Source organism: Lotus japonicus, chromosome 5 (assembly GCF_012489685.1).
Source record: "Lotus japonicus ecotype B-129 chromosome 5, LjGifu_v1.2".
Classification (NCBI taxonomy): Eukaryota; Viridiplantae; Streptophyta; class Magnoliopsida; order Fabales; family Fabaceae; genus Lotus; species Lotus japonicus.
The window spans coordinates 10146963-10164070 of NC_080045.1; the positions used below are offsets into that span (position 1 = coordinate 10146963).

At 41.1% G+C, this 17108-nt stretch overlaps 3 protein-coding genes across 3 annotated transcripts; 1 reads left to right on the top strand and 2 right to left on the bottom strand.

Annotated features, from left to right (window-relative positions):
* The first annotated feature begins 8842 nt into the window (after positions 1-8842).
* LOC130719056 (protein MAINTENANCE OF MERISTEMS-like) lies at positions 8843-11166 on the top strand. Its single transcript, XM_057569704.1, has 4 exons — positions 8843-9774; positions 9859-10619; positions 10712-11042; positions 11153-11166. Exons 1-4 carry the CDS (start codon positions 9012-9014, stop codon positions 11164-11166), a joined length of 1869 nt encoding a protein of 622 aa, XP_057425687.1. The 5' UTR covers positions 8843-9011.
* Positions 11167-11256: 90 nt separating this feature from the next.
* LOC130716581 (uncharacterized) lies at positions 11257-12166 on the bottom strand. Its single transcript, XM_057566551.1, has 3 exons — positions 11687-12166; positions 11492-11593; positions 11257-11410 (listed from the first exon to the last, which is right to left on the bottom strand). The coding sequence occupies exons 1-3, from the start codon at positions 12047-12049 to the stop codon at positions 11291-11293; spliced, it is 585 nt and encodes a 194-aa protein (XP_057422534.1). The 5' UTR covers positions 12050-12166; the 3' UTR covers positions 11257-11290.
* Positions 12167-12266: 100 nt separating this feature from the next.
* LOC130716580 (uncharacterized) lies at positions 12267-14224 on the bottom strand. Its single transcript, XM_057566550.1, has 4 exons — positions 14089-14224; positions 13688-13998; positions 12743-13605; positions 12267-12637 (listed from the first exon to the last, which is right to left on the bottom strand). The coding sequence occupies exons 1-4, from the start codon at positions 14214-14216 to the stop codon at positions 12452-12454; spliced, it is 1488 nt and encodes a 495-aa protein (XP_057422533.1). The 5' UTR covers positions 14217-14224; the 3' UTR covers positions 12267-12451.
* Positions 14225-17108: the final 2884 nt, after the last annotated feature.

The window sequence follows — 17108 nt, forward strand, 5'->3', positions numbered from 1 at the left end:
ACATTGCCACATTGCCTAGCCTTTCTGTAGTCACACCACGCTCTAACTCCGGGCGAGTCCTATCATGGGCAGGTCTCGTCCAGCCCATAAGACACCGCACCCGAAGCATGAGGGCAAAGTGTGTCTTAATTGTCTCAAGTCTCAATGAACACATGTCGCCTTTAGATGACTCGTTATGGAGATAATCTTTTGACTGGCGGTCACGACCAATACCCTAGGATGTCCCCCCACAACTAGCCTTCAAGGCAAAACCGCTCTAATATTGACTTTCACAATGGAGCTCACCCTCTATAAAGTATATAGGCCATCAACATGGCATAATAAACATACCGAGATGTAATGAAATAACACAAGAAAAGGGGGCGTTTGAATTGTGTTGTTATAAAGCTTTACTTTTCAAAATATTATTAGTTTTTAAAAACTTTTCACAAAAGTTTAGTGCGGCGAATAAAAGAACATAATAGTAAACGATAGAGACATAGTCTTTTTATCCTGATTCACTACCCTTAAACAGTAGAGCTGCGTCCAGTCTTTGGCTTTACCAAGATTTTCACTATCCACCAAGTATCGAGGACTTTTCCTTTACAAGTATTATCAAGGACTTCTCTTAACCCAAGTATTATCAATGACTTCTCCTAACCACAGTATTATCAAGGACTTCTCTTATAATTTTTTTCAAGATTGTTTACTTCTACAAGGTTCTCTTATCACAAGAGTGATAGTAGAAAGTTTCTAAGCACAAGAACTACAAAGTATTGAAGTTGATTTGGCTCTGGAAAAAATCTTTTGGTTCTCGATCTAGAGAGAAAAGGATGTAAAGATTTTACCCTTTTTAAAGGTTACTCTCTTAGACAATGTAAGGAATTTTTAACTTTTTGCTTGAAGAAGATTTCTAAGTCAAAGAATAAGTTCTTGCATTGATGATTCTTGTTTCTGAAAGTCTTCAAGTTCTCCTTATATACTTCAAGTGCTTCTAGGGTTTGTTGAGAGTCGTTGGAGCGTGTAGAGCACACAAAGTTATAGTCGTTGGATCAAACAGTCCTTTCGTCATGTGCATTAAATGCATTGTACCCTTTGACTGAGACTTGTTACTGTAACATCCTGATCTGATGACTGGCCTCACGCTAACAACACGAGTCTTTTCAGCGCGCTTTGTCCTCACTTATGCGCTTCTCAGGAAAACTTCCCAGGAGGTCACCTATCTCAATATTCCTCCAAGGAAAGCACACATAACCATGGAGTTTTTATGAATTGGGCTCCCGAAAAGAAGATGTCTCTTGTTGTTATGTGTAGTAACAATCAAATATTTTATGCCCTCCTTAACTGTATAGCCTCATGCCTATACAATCTTGGAATACCTCTTGTTTGGGTGCGAGATCGGTTCATTCATGTGTACCTCCGCCTAGAAGCCTACTAGGAGCCGCTCCTTGTCTGTGCCACACTGCACCAACGTTCACTCCCCACCCTCGTCGGCCCCTGGTGTCACAGGCCCACCAACTTCCGCTTGGTTCATCCCCGGACCCCACCGTACTGGGAGAGGCCGGCTCTGATACAATTTGTAACATTCCAATCTAATGATTGACATCACGCTAACAACACGAGTCTTTTCAGCGCACTTTGTCCTCACTTATGCACTTCCCGGGAAAACTTCCCAGGAGGTCACTTATCCCAATATTTCTCCGAGGCAAGCACACTTGACCATGTAGTTTTTATGAGTTGGGAGCCCGAAAAAAATATACATCTTGTTGTTATGAGTACCAAAAATCAAATCTTTTATGCCCTCCTCAACTATATAGTCTCATACTTATACCGTCTTGGAATACCTCTTGTTTGGGTGCGGGATCAGTTCATTCACGTGTCCCTCCACCTAGAAGTCTGTCAGGAGCTGCTCCTTATCCGTGCCTCACTGCACCGACGATCACTCCCCGCCCTCGTCGGTCCCGGGTGTCACAGTTTCCACAAAGATGTATCTTGTCAACTGGTTGGTAGCACTTGAACTTTGTTCCTTTCTTTTAGGGAGAGAAAGAGGAAACTCGATTGTGACAACGTTGTACTTGTTCCATTGGTCAATGTGCTTTGTAGAGTATTACATGATCTTTTTGCACTTGATTTCCTCTCCAAGATTGTCAGAGATATTTTCCAAATTGAAAATGTCGCTCATTCTTTGGACAACACTTTCATTGGTGAGCTTAAGTTAGACGATAGATGCAGTGGCAGACGCACATCAACATGAGGGGGTTCAGATAGGGGTTCATCTGAACCCCCTGAACAAAAAAAATTTGCACTTACATCCCTATATAATATTTTTTGAACCCCCTGAAAATTTTAAATTTTACTAGTAGACCAAATTTTGCACCTATTTGCACCAAAGACTCACACTCACTTACTCATCTCACTCTCTCTCTCTCTCTCTCTCTCTCTCTCTCTCTCTCTCTCTCTCTCTCTTACAGACACAAGCACTCAGCCACACACCCTCTTTCTCTTGCTACCCTAAGTCCCACCCAACTGAGAAGTGAGAACTGCAATCAGAATCATCGTCTGCAAAATAGTTCAATATCAAATTATGCTTCCTTTGTTTAATTTTTATGTTTTGATTTAGTTACTTAGTTCTTGAAGAGAATAAAATTATTCATTTATCTGATCTTAACTGAATTAGAAACGTTCAATGAGAATAATATATGTCTTTGGTGTTTTTAGTTTTGATTTCTTACCTCAGTTGGTCAATTTAAACTAAGATATTTTGCCAGATACTGATTGGGGATATGTGAAGTAACCTGCACTGAAATCATCATCATCACATGTATTCTCCATTGAAGGAGTGAATACTTTATTACTACATGAATAACAATGAGTTGAAGCACCGTTGTTAATATCCTTATTTGGCTATTCCAATTGCTTGGTTAACAAAATTGTTCAGTATTTTCTGTATACTTTTTTATATTACTATGTAGTCAATAGGTAGCTTATTTTTATGACAACTGATTCATTCTCTTGTAATACTAAACGGTTACCATGAGTGGTTCTTTTTGCAAAGTTTTTCATAACTGGATTTTCAGACTTTGTAATTTCATTTGTAGGCAACCAATAACATAAACAAGGGCATTAGTTTTAACACCCCCCTTATTAATCTCACACCCTCTTTTATTTTCTAAATTCCCTTAATACCCTCTCTTATAAAGAGATAGTCAAAGTGTGATAGTATTTTCACACATACTAAGTGTGAAACATTTTCACACTCAATGTGTGTGAAAATATTTCACACTCACTCAGTGTGAAACGCTTAAAACGAAAGGAAGAAGGTGAAGAGAGAATAAAGATACTCGATTCGCACAATTGTGTTTCACACTCAAGGGTGTGAAACACAATTCAGTTTCGCACTCAAGATCAGTAGTGTGAATGGACTTTATTTTCAATTTTAAATTTTTCGTTTCTTTAGAATTAGATTTCACACTGAAGTGTGTGAAACATTTTCAAATTTCACACTCAAGAGTGTGAGTTATTGAACTATTATTGATTTTTTAAATTTTTTTTTGTTTTTTTATAATTTTCATTTCACACATTTCACACTCAAGAGTGTGAAATCTTTTAGTGTGAAATCTTTTCAAATTTCACACTCAAGAGTGTGAAAGAATCAAGTGTTAAGAATTTTATTTTTAATTTTAAATATTTAGTTTTTAATAATTAAATTTCACACTCAAATGTGTGAAACATTTTCAAATTTCACACTCAAGAGTGTGAGTTATTGAACTGTTAATAATTTTATTTTAAAAAAAAATTGATTTTTTTATATTTTCATTTCACACTCAAGAGTGTGAAATATTTTCAAATTTCACCCTCAAGAGTGTGAAGGAACCAACTGTTAAGAATGTGAAAATGTTTTCCACTCACTGAGTGTGAAATACTTAAAACGAAAGGAAGAAGGTGAAGAGAGAATGAACATACATCGGTTCACACTTACAATGTATGAAATGTTTTCACATATATTAAGTGTGAAAAGTGACAACGAAGAAAACTATGAGATGAGAGTAAAAGTGAATGGTGGTGTGATAAACAAAAATGATGGTAGTGATAAGATAAGAAAAGGGATATGTTTGGAATGAAATTAAATTTTAAAGGGTATTTCAGACATTTTGGTGCATAAAGGAGGGTGGGGGATTAGTTGAGGGGGTGTTAAAACTAATGCCCCATAAACAAAATGAAGGAGCATGAATTCAGTATAGCACAATAGAAGTTCAATTGCAGTCCTAGAAGTCTAAGAAATAATTATTCAATGTCAAAAGTGATACTGAAATGATAGTTATTAATGAATCATACATACATATGTATGTGCATATATACATAAATATTTGCAAATAAAAAATTTCAAGTGACAGGTATTTTTTCCTCTGTTTTTACTTATTTGGTTGCAAGTTTTAAGTAGGATCGCTAGTGTTAGTGTAAGTTGTTCAATGATTTCAGAATATGAAATCACGTAGAGGACAACTATAACTTGTATAATTTCTGATGTATAAACATATTAAAGTTGTTTTTAATTATATTTTTACCGATATGTTCATTTGAAAAACTTGAACCCCTTGACCCCCGGTCTTGGATCCGCCACTGGATAGATGTATTCAGTCAATGTAGTCTTCTCCTGAGCATATGATAAGTGCCAAATTTACGTGTTTTTTATTATCATTATAGGCACTTATTTGACATGTATGCTTGCATTGTTGATTATTTTATCCCCAAAGTAGTTTATTTAGAAAATATTTAGTTTTATCAGAAAAATAATATAGTGTTATGCTTTTAATATTTGATGTCTTAATTTTGATGTACAGATAAGTTGATCACTTAAAGAAGGCTGATCCTTGAGCAAGAAATGCAAGTGAGGATTGTTGCCTTAAAGTTGGCTCAAGCGGACCAAAATAAAACAGATGAAGGAAAGTTTGCTCAAAGTTGGCTCAAGCGGTGGTTTTAACAAAAAGGAAAAGAATGTTTTGCAATGTATTTCGCTTGAGCCAACATAAGGCGGTTCTAAAATTATTACACCTGAAGTAAAGTTCGCTCAAGCGAACTTCAGTCGGCCAGAAACTCTATAAATACCCAGAACACGAACTTTTTGATATCTTTTCCATTCTTCACCAGTTTTCCTCCTAAAACATTCATAGGAGGCCGAGCTTCAGGGAGGAAGGTCCCCGGGATATGAATTGGTGGAGTGGAGCTCCGAAGCATGGTGACAACCTCTTCGAAAAGGAAAGGAAAGCCTCATCAGTTCAATCGGAAACAACGCAATTGATGGATTGGTGAGAAGTAGGTGGAAATAGCAACAAAAACACCTAAACACAGCTAGGGTTCAAATTGATGTGGAGAAAACGAAAGTTGTGGAAGACGAATCAAGTAAAAGGAAGGGGATGAATGGCACAACAGAGTGGATAGAAAGGGAGAGGAAACACCTTAAGCCAGCTAGGGTTGATTGGATATGTAGAGGAAGAGTGTTGGAGATAGAAACGACGTCGTTTCTAATTCGAAAAAGTAAAAAAAAAAGGACAGCTGGCGCAAATTGATTGGTTGTTTCTTAGGAATAGTGAAATTGAAACTGACGAATAATAAGTAGTAGATACCTTACATTTTCTTTTAAAAAAATATTTAGGCAAACACAATTTTAATGAAAATGGCTCAAATATTCTTTTGGTCCATTGAATTGTAAATTGTAAAATTTTCGCATCAAATTGAGTCCCTTAATTTTTTTTTAATCTAATTGTAACCAAAGTATGTCTGAGTCTGATGTGTCATGTTTTGTATCCGGTTAGCTTTTCCACGTGATTTTTTTTTTAAATCTGAGTAATGCCGCTTGCTCTAATTAATTGTAATTAATATTAATCCCTTATTAATCATCTCAGCCCCAACTAATAACCACATGAATGCACCAAAAAAACTTGATGAAAGACGAACAAATTATTGACATATCTCTCCAATTCACTCACCATTCGAACCCCACCATGCTGCTCCAACCTCACATCAATCAGCCACCACCTCTCCTCTCCCTTCCTTTGGCTGCCATTGCCACGCCGCCACCACCTCGTTTCCCTTCTTGATCGCACCACCACCACGCATCAGATCCGTCACGCACCACCGTCTCCTTCGCTCAACTAGAACCATGCCGCCACCATTCTTCTCCTCCTTGGCCACGCAACACCGCGCTTCAGATCCGCCACACCCCACCGTTCAAATCCGTCACGCACCACCATCTCCTTCCCTCATCAAGTCCGCCACCGCCATCTCCTCTATTTCTGGATTCGCGCCATCACTACCCTCTGAGTTCTTACCGCTGCCGCAACAACTTTTCCTTTTCCGCTTAAGGCTGCGCTGCCACCACCTTCGTGTTCCAAATCATGTCACCACCACCGCAGATCTAGGGCGCAACGACAACACGTTTTCCTTAGTGTTCTGTTGTTGATTTGGGTTTAGGGTTCATGGATGATGAATGTAAAGGAAGTGTTTGGTTCATCCGAAGTTTATGGGTTCATAAATGATGAGGAACATAGGCAGTGGTGGAAATGGGAGGAGAGAGAGGGAGAGAAGGAGCAATTGTGATTATTCTCACATGCAACAGATCTTTTCAGAAGATTAGATTAGATTTTTTTTAATGATATGAGTTGGAATAAAAAAAGAATAACAATTAATTATATGACATGGAAAAATAAAAAAGCTATGTGGAAAAGCTAACCGGATAAAAAACATGATACATCAAACTCATACACACTTTGAATCCAACTAGATTAATTTTTTTTTTAGGGACCCAACTTGATGCGAAAACATTATAAGGAATATGTTTAATTCACTTTATAATTTCATGAATCAAAAGAGTATTTAAGCCAATGTAAGATTATATGAAACGATTGACTTAATTGCACTTTTGGTCCCCCAACTTTGGCCTTCCTGCAAAAATCGTCCCCAAACTTCAAAATTAGAAAAAACGACCATGAAGTTTACACCCGGTTGCAAAATTGGTCTTCCGTTAAATTCCGTCTAAAATCTAACAGAGTATTCCGTTAAAAATGAATTAAAAAATAAAGAAAAAATAAAATTGAGTACAAAATAGATTTTAACGTTTTCTGGGTAAAAAATAAAAAATAAAATAAAAAACCCATGAACTTCATCATCTTCATCCCTTTCTTTAAGCATTCTTCATCATCTACCTAGAAGTCACAAGCTTTCAAAAAAAAAGTTCATTCCATAATCATAATCCTTCTCCTTCAAACCTCACTTTTTCCATTTCTCTCTTTAAAATCCGAAGATATCCAACCCCTTCACACCCTGTCATCAATCAGACTTTCTCTTCTACTTCCAAATCCAACACCTTCATTATCCAGCTAAATCAAAGTCCTAGTCCGAACCAGCCACCCTGATGCAAATCGAATAGATTGGCCAGAGAGATTTGAGAGAAGAGGAACAGACCTGAGAGATTAAAAAATTGGGGCCAGATCTGGATGCATCAATCTCTCAACAACGTTCTCTCTTCTACGCTCCTCTTCTACCTTTGTTATGGGTTTGTTGGTGGTGGTGGGTCAGTGTGGGTTTGTTGGGTTGCGATTTCGAGGTGGGGGCAATGGAGGTTGTGGGTTGCGATTAATGGATGGGCGGTGGAGGTTGTGGGTCAAGATTTGGGGGTCGTCGTGATTTGAGGGTGGCAGCGACAATGGTTATGAGTTTCGATTTGGGCGTGAAAGAAAGCTCCATTCATATCAAGCTTCAACGTCAGATTCTGAGTTTGGCTAAGCTCAACAATGTTCCAATTTTGTCCATTCTCAGAGCTTCAATTTCAAACTGGAAACAAGGGGAATTGGGTTTAACACCCCAGCCCTTAGGCTTCCCGCCCCACTTAAAGTGGGGAAATTACCGGAAACCCTCAGGATTAATATCGGTAAATGATTTTCCGATACGTATCGGTTTATCATTTACCGATTCGTATTGATATAACAGCATCAGATAGGTTTTGAAACATAATTTTCAAAACTCATTTCCCTCCCCAAATCACTCCCTCTTCAAATCTCTCCCAAACTTGCGTTCCACCACTCCAAGCTTCGGTCCCATCACCATCAAAGCTTCCTCAAAGCACCGGAACTCCCATTCCATTACATTCAAAAGGTAAGTTTGATTTTTATTGATTCTCTCACATTGATTGATGATTAGAGGTAGTTGATGGATTATTAGGTGAATGTTGAACACTAGGGTAGTTGATTATTGATTAGAGGTAGGTTTTATTGACTGAAATGGCATGAAACGGTCATGGGCACGAGTGGGTCGTTTCCAGTTCTGGTTTCTGGGTTACTGTAAAATCGGAAAAACATTTTCCGATTCTGTAATGGAAAATGTTTTTCCGATTCTGTAATGGGAAAACATTTCCCGATTCTAAACCAGTTTAAGGCAGTTTAAAGCAGTTTTTTTAAGCCAGTTTTTTTTAGTTTTCCTCCATCTATTGGGCTGAATATTTTGTACAAATTTTCAAATATTTTAGTGTCATGACACTGGGAAAGGGTGTTGATGGTATCGGCTTATTAGAACTAGGGAACTTCCTTAATGTTGCATTTTAGTTATCTAGATTGACAAATTAGAAAGGGTGTTGATGCTATATGAGAGATGTTTGTTTCTATATGAGAGATGTTTGTTGCTATATGAGAGATGTTTGTACAAGTTGTAACTGTTAAAGTTGTTCAAGTTGTAATTTGATGTTAAATTTGTTTGCTTTTCATAGGAGAATGAAGGGCGGGAGGAAGAGGTCTCGATCTTCTACAGTCGATGATGCAGAGGATCGCCACGAGCGCTTGCATGCTTCTACGCGGCGCGGCGACCATCGAGCACCCAGTCAGGCGGTTGAGGATTCGGCCTCGTCTCCGTCTCCGTCTGCTACTCCGGCCGGGGCTCCGTCTCCGTGTCCGTCTGCTACAGCTCCGTCAGGTGGTCCATCTACTACAGCTCCGTCAGGTACTCCGGCTGAGCCTCAGCCTCATCCTACTCCGGTCTCTCCGATGGTTGAGTTACCTCTTGAGGAGACATCTGGCGAGCAGTCTTCTTCGGAGCCCAGTGGCGAGGAGTCTGCTTCTGAGACTGCTTCTGAGACTGCTTCTGAGGCCAGTGGTGAGGAGGAGGAGCCTCTTATTCTCCAGGAGGAGATTGATGCTGCTGATGTTGTGCCAGAGGGCGGTGTAGAGGGCGGTGCGGATGACGACCTCATCCAGAGGGTGGCACCGTTTCCCGGGGGGCCTGAGGATCTGTCGCTTCTTGCGCATTATCCTGACCACAAGGCTCCTTGGACGTGGCAGGCACTTCTTCGCACAGACCCGCGGTACGTGGACTGTCGGACATTGAGGGTGGCCACTGTTGGGGGGAAGGTATGGAACCTCCCCTGTGATGGCGATTCAGAGGCCCACACAGCTGTGCGACAGCTGCTGCAGCAGACGGGTTTGTATCACCTGCCTTGGTGCGGGTTACCGGAGACAGACCCAGCTGTCGTACTGGCCCTTGTTGAGAGATGGCATGAGGAGACGAGTAGCTTCCACATGCCGTTCGGGGAGATGACTATCACCCTGGACGATGTGTCGGCTATTCTCCATCTTCCCACAGGGTCGAGGTTCTACACTCCGGGCAGAGGGGAGCGAGACGAGGTTGCAGCGCTCTGCGCCCAGCTCCTGGGAGGATCTGTTGCTGCTTATCTGGCTGAGTTTGAGGCGGCGGGTGGCCAGAACATTCGGTTCATTACTTTGAAGACCATGTACACGTCTGCTATGGATGGTATGTCTTAATAATTACTTTATTAAGTTGTATTTATTTTTAGAGTATTATTAATAACTGTTAACTTAATTCATTTCATTGTAGGGGGACGCTATGAGGATGCTGCTAGGATCTGGCTGGTGAACCAGCTTGGTGCCACCCTCTTTGCCAGCAAGAGTGGTGGTTACCACACTACTGTCTACTGGATCGGGATGCTTGAGGACCTCGGTCGCGTGTCGGAGTACGCGTGGGGTGCGATTGCGCTGGCTTCGTTGTACGAACAGCTGAGTCGTGCTTCCCGCAGGAAGACAGCGCAGATCGGTGGGTTCACCTCCCTCGTGCTGTCATGGGCGTATGAGTACATATCCAGCAGCGTCATTATCAGGACGGAGGTCCCCGGCTACACACAGGACCAGCCTAGGGCGCAGCGGTGGTCCACGTCTCGGATCGCGCATTCCGGACTCGATGAGAGACGGGTCATGCTTGATGAGCTTACAGTGGATGATATCACATGGACCCCTTTTGAGGACCATCGAGATGTTCGACCGCGGGATCCCAGGGCCCTCTATTCCGGCTACATCCGGACACCTTACGGCCGGTCTGTGAGCCTACATCTACCAGAGCGGGTTATGCGCCAGTTTGGCTTCATACAGGACATCCCTCGACACCCCTCTGAGATCCAGACGACGGGGTCCCTTGCTGAGACCGCAGATGCTGCCTATGCTGAGTTTGAGCCGCACCTCCGCCCTCAGGGGATACCTGCTACATATCCGGGAGAGGCGGTGGAGGGTTACATGAGGTGGTATAGCAGAGTGTCACATGTGTTCATCATCCCTGAGGATAGGAGGGAGGAGCTTAGTGCCGTGGTAAGTTTGGATTCTAAACTTGTATATTATTTTTATTCATTCAATTGTGATTTTTGTTAATGAAATTATTTTTATATATTATTTTTATGCAGTCTGCCATACGTAGGGGTGTGGAGTTGTTGGAGCAGTCCCTGGAGGTGCCAGGTGCTTATGCTCCAGGGACACAGCCCCGGATCCTCACGGAGAGGGCGCTCGATCTCTTTCGACGGAGTTCCTTCGTTGGTACCCAGGGAGTTGCCTTTTCTGCTATTCGAGGAGCCGCAGCTGCGGGAGGCAGAGCTCGTGGAGGCAGAGCTCGTGGAGGCAGACCCCGTGGAGGCGGAGCTCGTGGAGGTAGAGCTCGTGGAGAGGGTGATCCTGGAGAGGGTGTTCGTGGAGGTCGAGCTCGTGGACCCAGAGGTCGCAGGGGCGGGGTCGGGGAAAGTGATTTTATTACACTTGTTATGTGGGATCCATTATTATGTATATGTTAGGACTTTTTATGTTATGTTATGACTCTTTCCTCGTTTTATTTGCATGTGTTATATTTTTAGTCTTAATATTATGACTCTTATAATGAAAAAAACAGAAACAACGACAACATATAAATAATTCAAAGCATGTAGTAATCCATGACAATAAGGTAAACGGTTACACAACCAAATTAAACATAAGCAACACCGAAAACAAAATTATTCCTCTGTGATATCGATGAAGTCATGGGGTCCGCAATCTTTTGGGAATACCTTCACTAGGTTGGGCAATGTTATATTAAGATAACAAACAGTTCCTCTAGGTGCAAACACAGCAACCTGCAAGTGAAATGTATACTTTAATTAAACCATGCTTAACTGTCCAAAAAATGAAGCAAGTTTCATGTTTAGGTTTCAGACCTTTTGGAGAACGAGAACAGATCCAACAGTTATGTCATTCGCAAATTCACTGTGAGTAAATGCCTTGCGGTGGATGCTAGCATCAACGGCACCCGTGGGGTCCTAAATTTTTGAAATCGTTTGAGAAGTAAATTAGAACGGTTAGTCAAGGGGGACAAAAAACAAGACCTTACAAAACCCAAACTCAAGACATACCTTGAGGGTAACTTTCGCATCTCCAAATCCATTGGGAGTGCAAGATTTGATAACAGCAACAACATTCTCCACCCTCTCAACGTTCGCTGTCAGAGAGCCCAGCGGAGTGGCTATTCCCCACTCTTGCAGGGCTGATAGCCAAGCATGTGAGTTGAAATCAGGATCGGTTTCGGTTGATCCATGATCTAGCACACGCCTCACGATTTCCTGGGTCGGAATGAGTGGTGTGTTCGGGGTGGATCTACGGGCATACATGGCAGCCTGGATGGCGCCAGCCGGGCCAGGAATGAGAGGACGAGAGCTGCCAGAGTTGTTGCTTTGACCTTTGCAATGGCGGAGGAATGGATTTGGGTCTTGTTCCATTGTGTAGAATGAGGAGTAAGAAGAAGAGTCAAGACACAATAGACAGGAAGATGAGGAATGAAGAGTGAGAAGAAGAGGCAAGACACAACATAGATTTATAGCTCAGGAGTGCGGTCAAAACATTTAAGGTGTACTGGTGGATGGTAGAAGAGTGGTTGGGGCTGGTGGTTGAGAGTAATGTCAGGGTTGGTGGTGGAGGGTAATGAAAATGAAAATGACAAGAGTACATCAAATTAACATTACCAAAAGTACATCAAATTAACATTACCAAAAGTACACGCATGAACCTGCCAATCTACGATGATGTCTAGGTTTTCATCATTAACAACAACCTGTGATAAGGGCCACATTCTACCAAATTACAGAGAGTTTACAAATTAATATTACACAATACAAGAACATTCAATCTGTGGTGATGTCCACATAGTCCGCATGACCACTAAAAGCACCAAGCCAAGCATGGAATTGTGCATCATACATGTCTAAACGTGGACGATATAGGTTCCTCCAGTATTTGGAGGCAAGATCAGCGTGCCAATCCCACTGGGGAGCAATAGTCGGCATAGGATGTCCAGCAGTTAATTGGAGCTGCATTTTAGAGAATAACCATAAAATTAGATAACTTCCACATACAAAAATTAATCGACAAGCTAGTAGGCAACTAAAATATTAGTGTATTTGGTCAAAATATACCTGTACCCAGTGATTTATCACATGTCCAATAGCTATAACAGAATGCTCATCTCGTGGGCCGGCTCCTATCAGTGGAAAGTATGTGTTACAACCCATAGAGGATAAGGATACGAGAACCAATTGGTACTTTGTGGCAACAAGGTATCCCATCTTTGGCAGTTGAAACCATTTGTCAGGGGTGGCCGGGTCACCAATAGGAAGAGTGAGACGATTATGTAAGGCATTAACAACATCTGTGCCCCACATCCTATTATACATTAACACATTGGTCTCAAGTTCTTGTATCAATGTAGCCCTAACCCAAGGCCAACCGTCCTGACCGGCGGAATGCCCCATTAATGCAGCAATGGATCTATAGCCACAGTTACCATCATCCTCAACATCTGTAATTGTGCCAATATATGGATGGAGAAAGGCTGGAAAGTTACACATGAAATGGCTTGTATCAGACTTCTTCACACGCTTCTTCCTCTTTGCTGGTTGTGAAGACTTCTTTTCCTCTTTAATCTTCTTGTCAGTAAGTTCAAACGCTGAAGGATCACGAGTCAAGGATCCTATTGCTCGACCCTTGGGTTGTTTGCTCTCCTTCAACTTAGGAGTGCGGTTGGACTTTATCCGAAGCTCAGGAGTACATAGTGTACTCCTTTCAGGACAATATATCGCTTGAAGCTTCCTCCTTACCATACTCTGCCCTCCAGTATCCAAAGAATGGAAATAACGTGTCAGTGCCTCAACTTCTGGGTGCATCTCTCCATGGTTTAGTCCGCAAATATCTGAGCTGCCAGTATCTGCAACAGGTACATGCTCCCAACTTAGGCTCTTCCAGAATGGATGAATGGCCTCGTACGGAATCCTCTCATAATCTGCAAGTTCACAGACATGTTACATTGAATCACAAATATAAATAATTGGAAGTAGTTGAGAGGAGAGTGGTTGACCGGTAACCTGCAAGTTGACAACCGCAAGGTAGTCCATGAGTCTCTCTCAATAAGCAATCGCATCTGCCGCCGGAGGCTCGCATTCTTGTCAGTTCAGCATCAATGAGTTTCAGGCATTTGATTGACACAAATCCCCTAATATTTGTGTAGAAAGGGGTCTTGAAAAGGTGATCAATTTTATTCATACTGCGCTCAAACGATGCTACTATCTCAGTGTGGCGATTGGTGGTCAAACTATGCGACGCATCCCATGATGTGGCCAGGTCACCCTTACTGTTCCGCAACATCAACTTCAAGCTGGCATGTGCACCTTCAGCCCTGCAAACCAACAACGCACATGTAAGAATTAATACTGTAATAATCTATGAAATGAAATACATATAACAAGTCATAACATAATTTTTGTACCTGTTACTTGTTGTTGTTCCAAAATGCATCACATGATTTGTCCATGCCTTGGCAAATTTCTGCTTGTGGACCAACCATGTAGTAGAACAATAAGTGGCAAATTTCAACTTGTGTTTATGCTTGCACATGTTAAACAATTCAATCCAATGAGCTTTAAATTCTGGAACTGTTGGAGCATCTACCAATTCGGCCCACTTGTCCATAACCTCTTGAGCAAAATCATCCGTGCCAACATACTCTTTGCACTTTGCCAAAACACACTTGTTGATGTGCCACAAGCATAGTAAATGGGTGGTGGTGGGAAGGCTTTGTGAAGCAGCACTCAATAAAGCAAGATCTCTGTCCGTCACAATCACTCTAGGCAACCTGGATTGGTCGGAAATCAGAGACTTCATACACTCCAATGCCCAAATGTAGTCCTCTGTGGTCTCACTGCCAATGTAACAGAATGCTATTGAGTATGTTTTATCCGTGGAGGTCAGACCAACAATCTCGAGCAAGGGTAGTTTGTATTTGCTGGTCTTGTATGTGCAATCCATGATCACTACATATGGGAATGTGTTGAAAAGTTTGACGGCATTCGGATGAGCCCAAAATATATCTCTAATCACTTCCGATCCGGGTTCATTTCGTTCGAAGTGAACATACTTCTCACCGTCCAACTTCTTCAGCAAGTATTGTATCTCTGTCAGTGACCCACGAACGGATTGTCTGAACCGCTTGCAAACACCATAAATTTGTTGGATGGTAGTCAAGTTTGAAGGATCTTTTTCCTTCAAGGACGCCAACATCTTTCTAGGTGGAACCCAAGTCTTAGCCTGATTTATCACGTCCTCCTTCGCCTCACTATTCAGTCTACCAGCGTAATTGTGGCCAACTAGTGACTCAGCTGCGAGATGGATGTGTCTACCGTCCATCACCTTCAACCACCAACCTTTATCATCTTTCGTACGTCGTCCTTTTAGCCTAAAAGGACAACCTGTCTTTTGTGTTGACGTTCCTTCAACAAGATCCGGTTCTCTGTAGGGAATATATGCACCATGCTTCTCACACCCCAGAATGACATATTCTTTTCTTCCCTTCGCACCACTATCAGACTTTGTTGTCACCAAAACAAAATTATTTGCCATAGAAATGTCGCGAACCCATTTCATAAGATCATCTTTCAAAGGGAAACGCTGTTTCAGGATAAACAAGGCATAAGGCATAAAACAAGGCATAAACAAAGCAAACAAAGCATGCAAAAATTTGTGCAATGAGTACCTGATCAGTATGATACAAATGAGAGACATCTATAGATATAATCGGAGGTTCAGCTAGTGATGGTTGCTCCTCTGGATTATCATTTTCCAATCCAGCAGCATGTATCAATTGTGATTCACCAAAGAAAAATGACTCTGTCATCCCTGGAACAAAAACGGTAAATCAATAACCGACCATATAACGGTAAATCAAATTCCGACCCTATAACGGTAAATCAAATTCCGGTACTATAACGGTAAATCATTTACCGATTCAGTTCACGATTCAGCAGCCTAAATTACCAACTTAACTAACTAAACTAACTACTTAAACTAACAACTAACTACTTAAACTAACTATAAATAAAGTACCAAAGCTAACAACACTTACCAGAAGTTAAAAGCTTTCCCTTGGTGGTGGTGGTGTTGGTGGTGGTGGTGGTGGAAATGTGGAGATGGTGGTGGTGGTGGGAAGGTGAAATGTGAGGGAGGAGTGGAGTAATGGAGAATAAGGTAGTTTGGGCGAGTTATGGGGGGCTGGTGGGGGGTTGTTGGAGGGAGGAGTAATGGTGGAGGGGTTGGTGGAGGGAGGAGTAATGGTGAAAAGGTGATCAAACTTCCAGATTACAAATCGGTAAATGATATACCGATACAATATTATAATCGGTTAATTATTAACCGATATTGTTCTTCGTGTTCTGGGTAATGGGATGAAGGTGTTCATACTGAGGAACAATAACGGTAAATGATTTACCGATTGGTATTTTGACATCGGCAAATCATTTACCGATGGGTAGTTTTGGAATAAAAAAAAATGCTGGGGCGCGTAGCCTAAAGGGTGGGGTGCCAAACCCAAATCCCGGAAACAAGTGGTAGTCTCTCATATTGGTTGTTTGTTTTGAATTCATTCATTTAGTTGATACATACTGGGATAATTGTGCAACTTTGGATTTGATACATGGCAATATGACATCTTTGAATTTTTAGTCTATTTTGTCCTCCTAAATAATTAAGTGTTCAAGTTCTATAATTGGATTTATACTCTTTGTACCTTGATGCTTGGTCTCGTGGTGTTTGGATTTGGGTACGAAAGTGGTTGGGATGATATTGGAATCAAATGCATGTATTGATGAAGATGAACAATAATTGATGAAAATGGAGATGGGGATGATTTTAATTTTAGTAATTACAAATTTTCTAGGTTTGTATTGATGAAGAAGGAGAAATTGAGGAATGAGGAGGGGAGGAGGAGTGGTGATTATAGAGTGGAGGACTACAAATGCAACTGACTAAATGTTATTTAATTAAAAAATTATATTTTTGAGTTAAAATTAATTTAGAAATGTCATATCATCATTTTCAGTTAGATTTTAGACGGAAGACCAATTTTGCAGCGGGGTGTAAACTTCAGGGTCTTTTTTTGCTAATTTTGAAGTTTGGAAATGATTTTCACAGGAAGGCCAAAGTTGGGGGACCAAAAATGCAATTAAGCCAAAACAATTCTATCCGATTATTCCCCCCATAATTCTATCATTCTGTTGTAACAAAAAAGGCGTTTGTTACAAGTTATCAAAAATCATACCCGGGTAAGTGGATTCCCAGGAATATTATGATGAGAATGCTATTCCCGGGCATCTTTTAAAAAAGTGTTTGGTTGATAAATTCAATTCCCAGGTATGTTTTTAAAATTTATTTAACTAAAATATTTAAAAATATAAAATTTGAAATAAAAATTATAATTAGTGGGAAATAACTTCCATTCCCATGGGAATGCAAGAT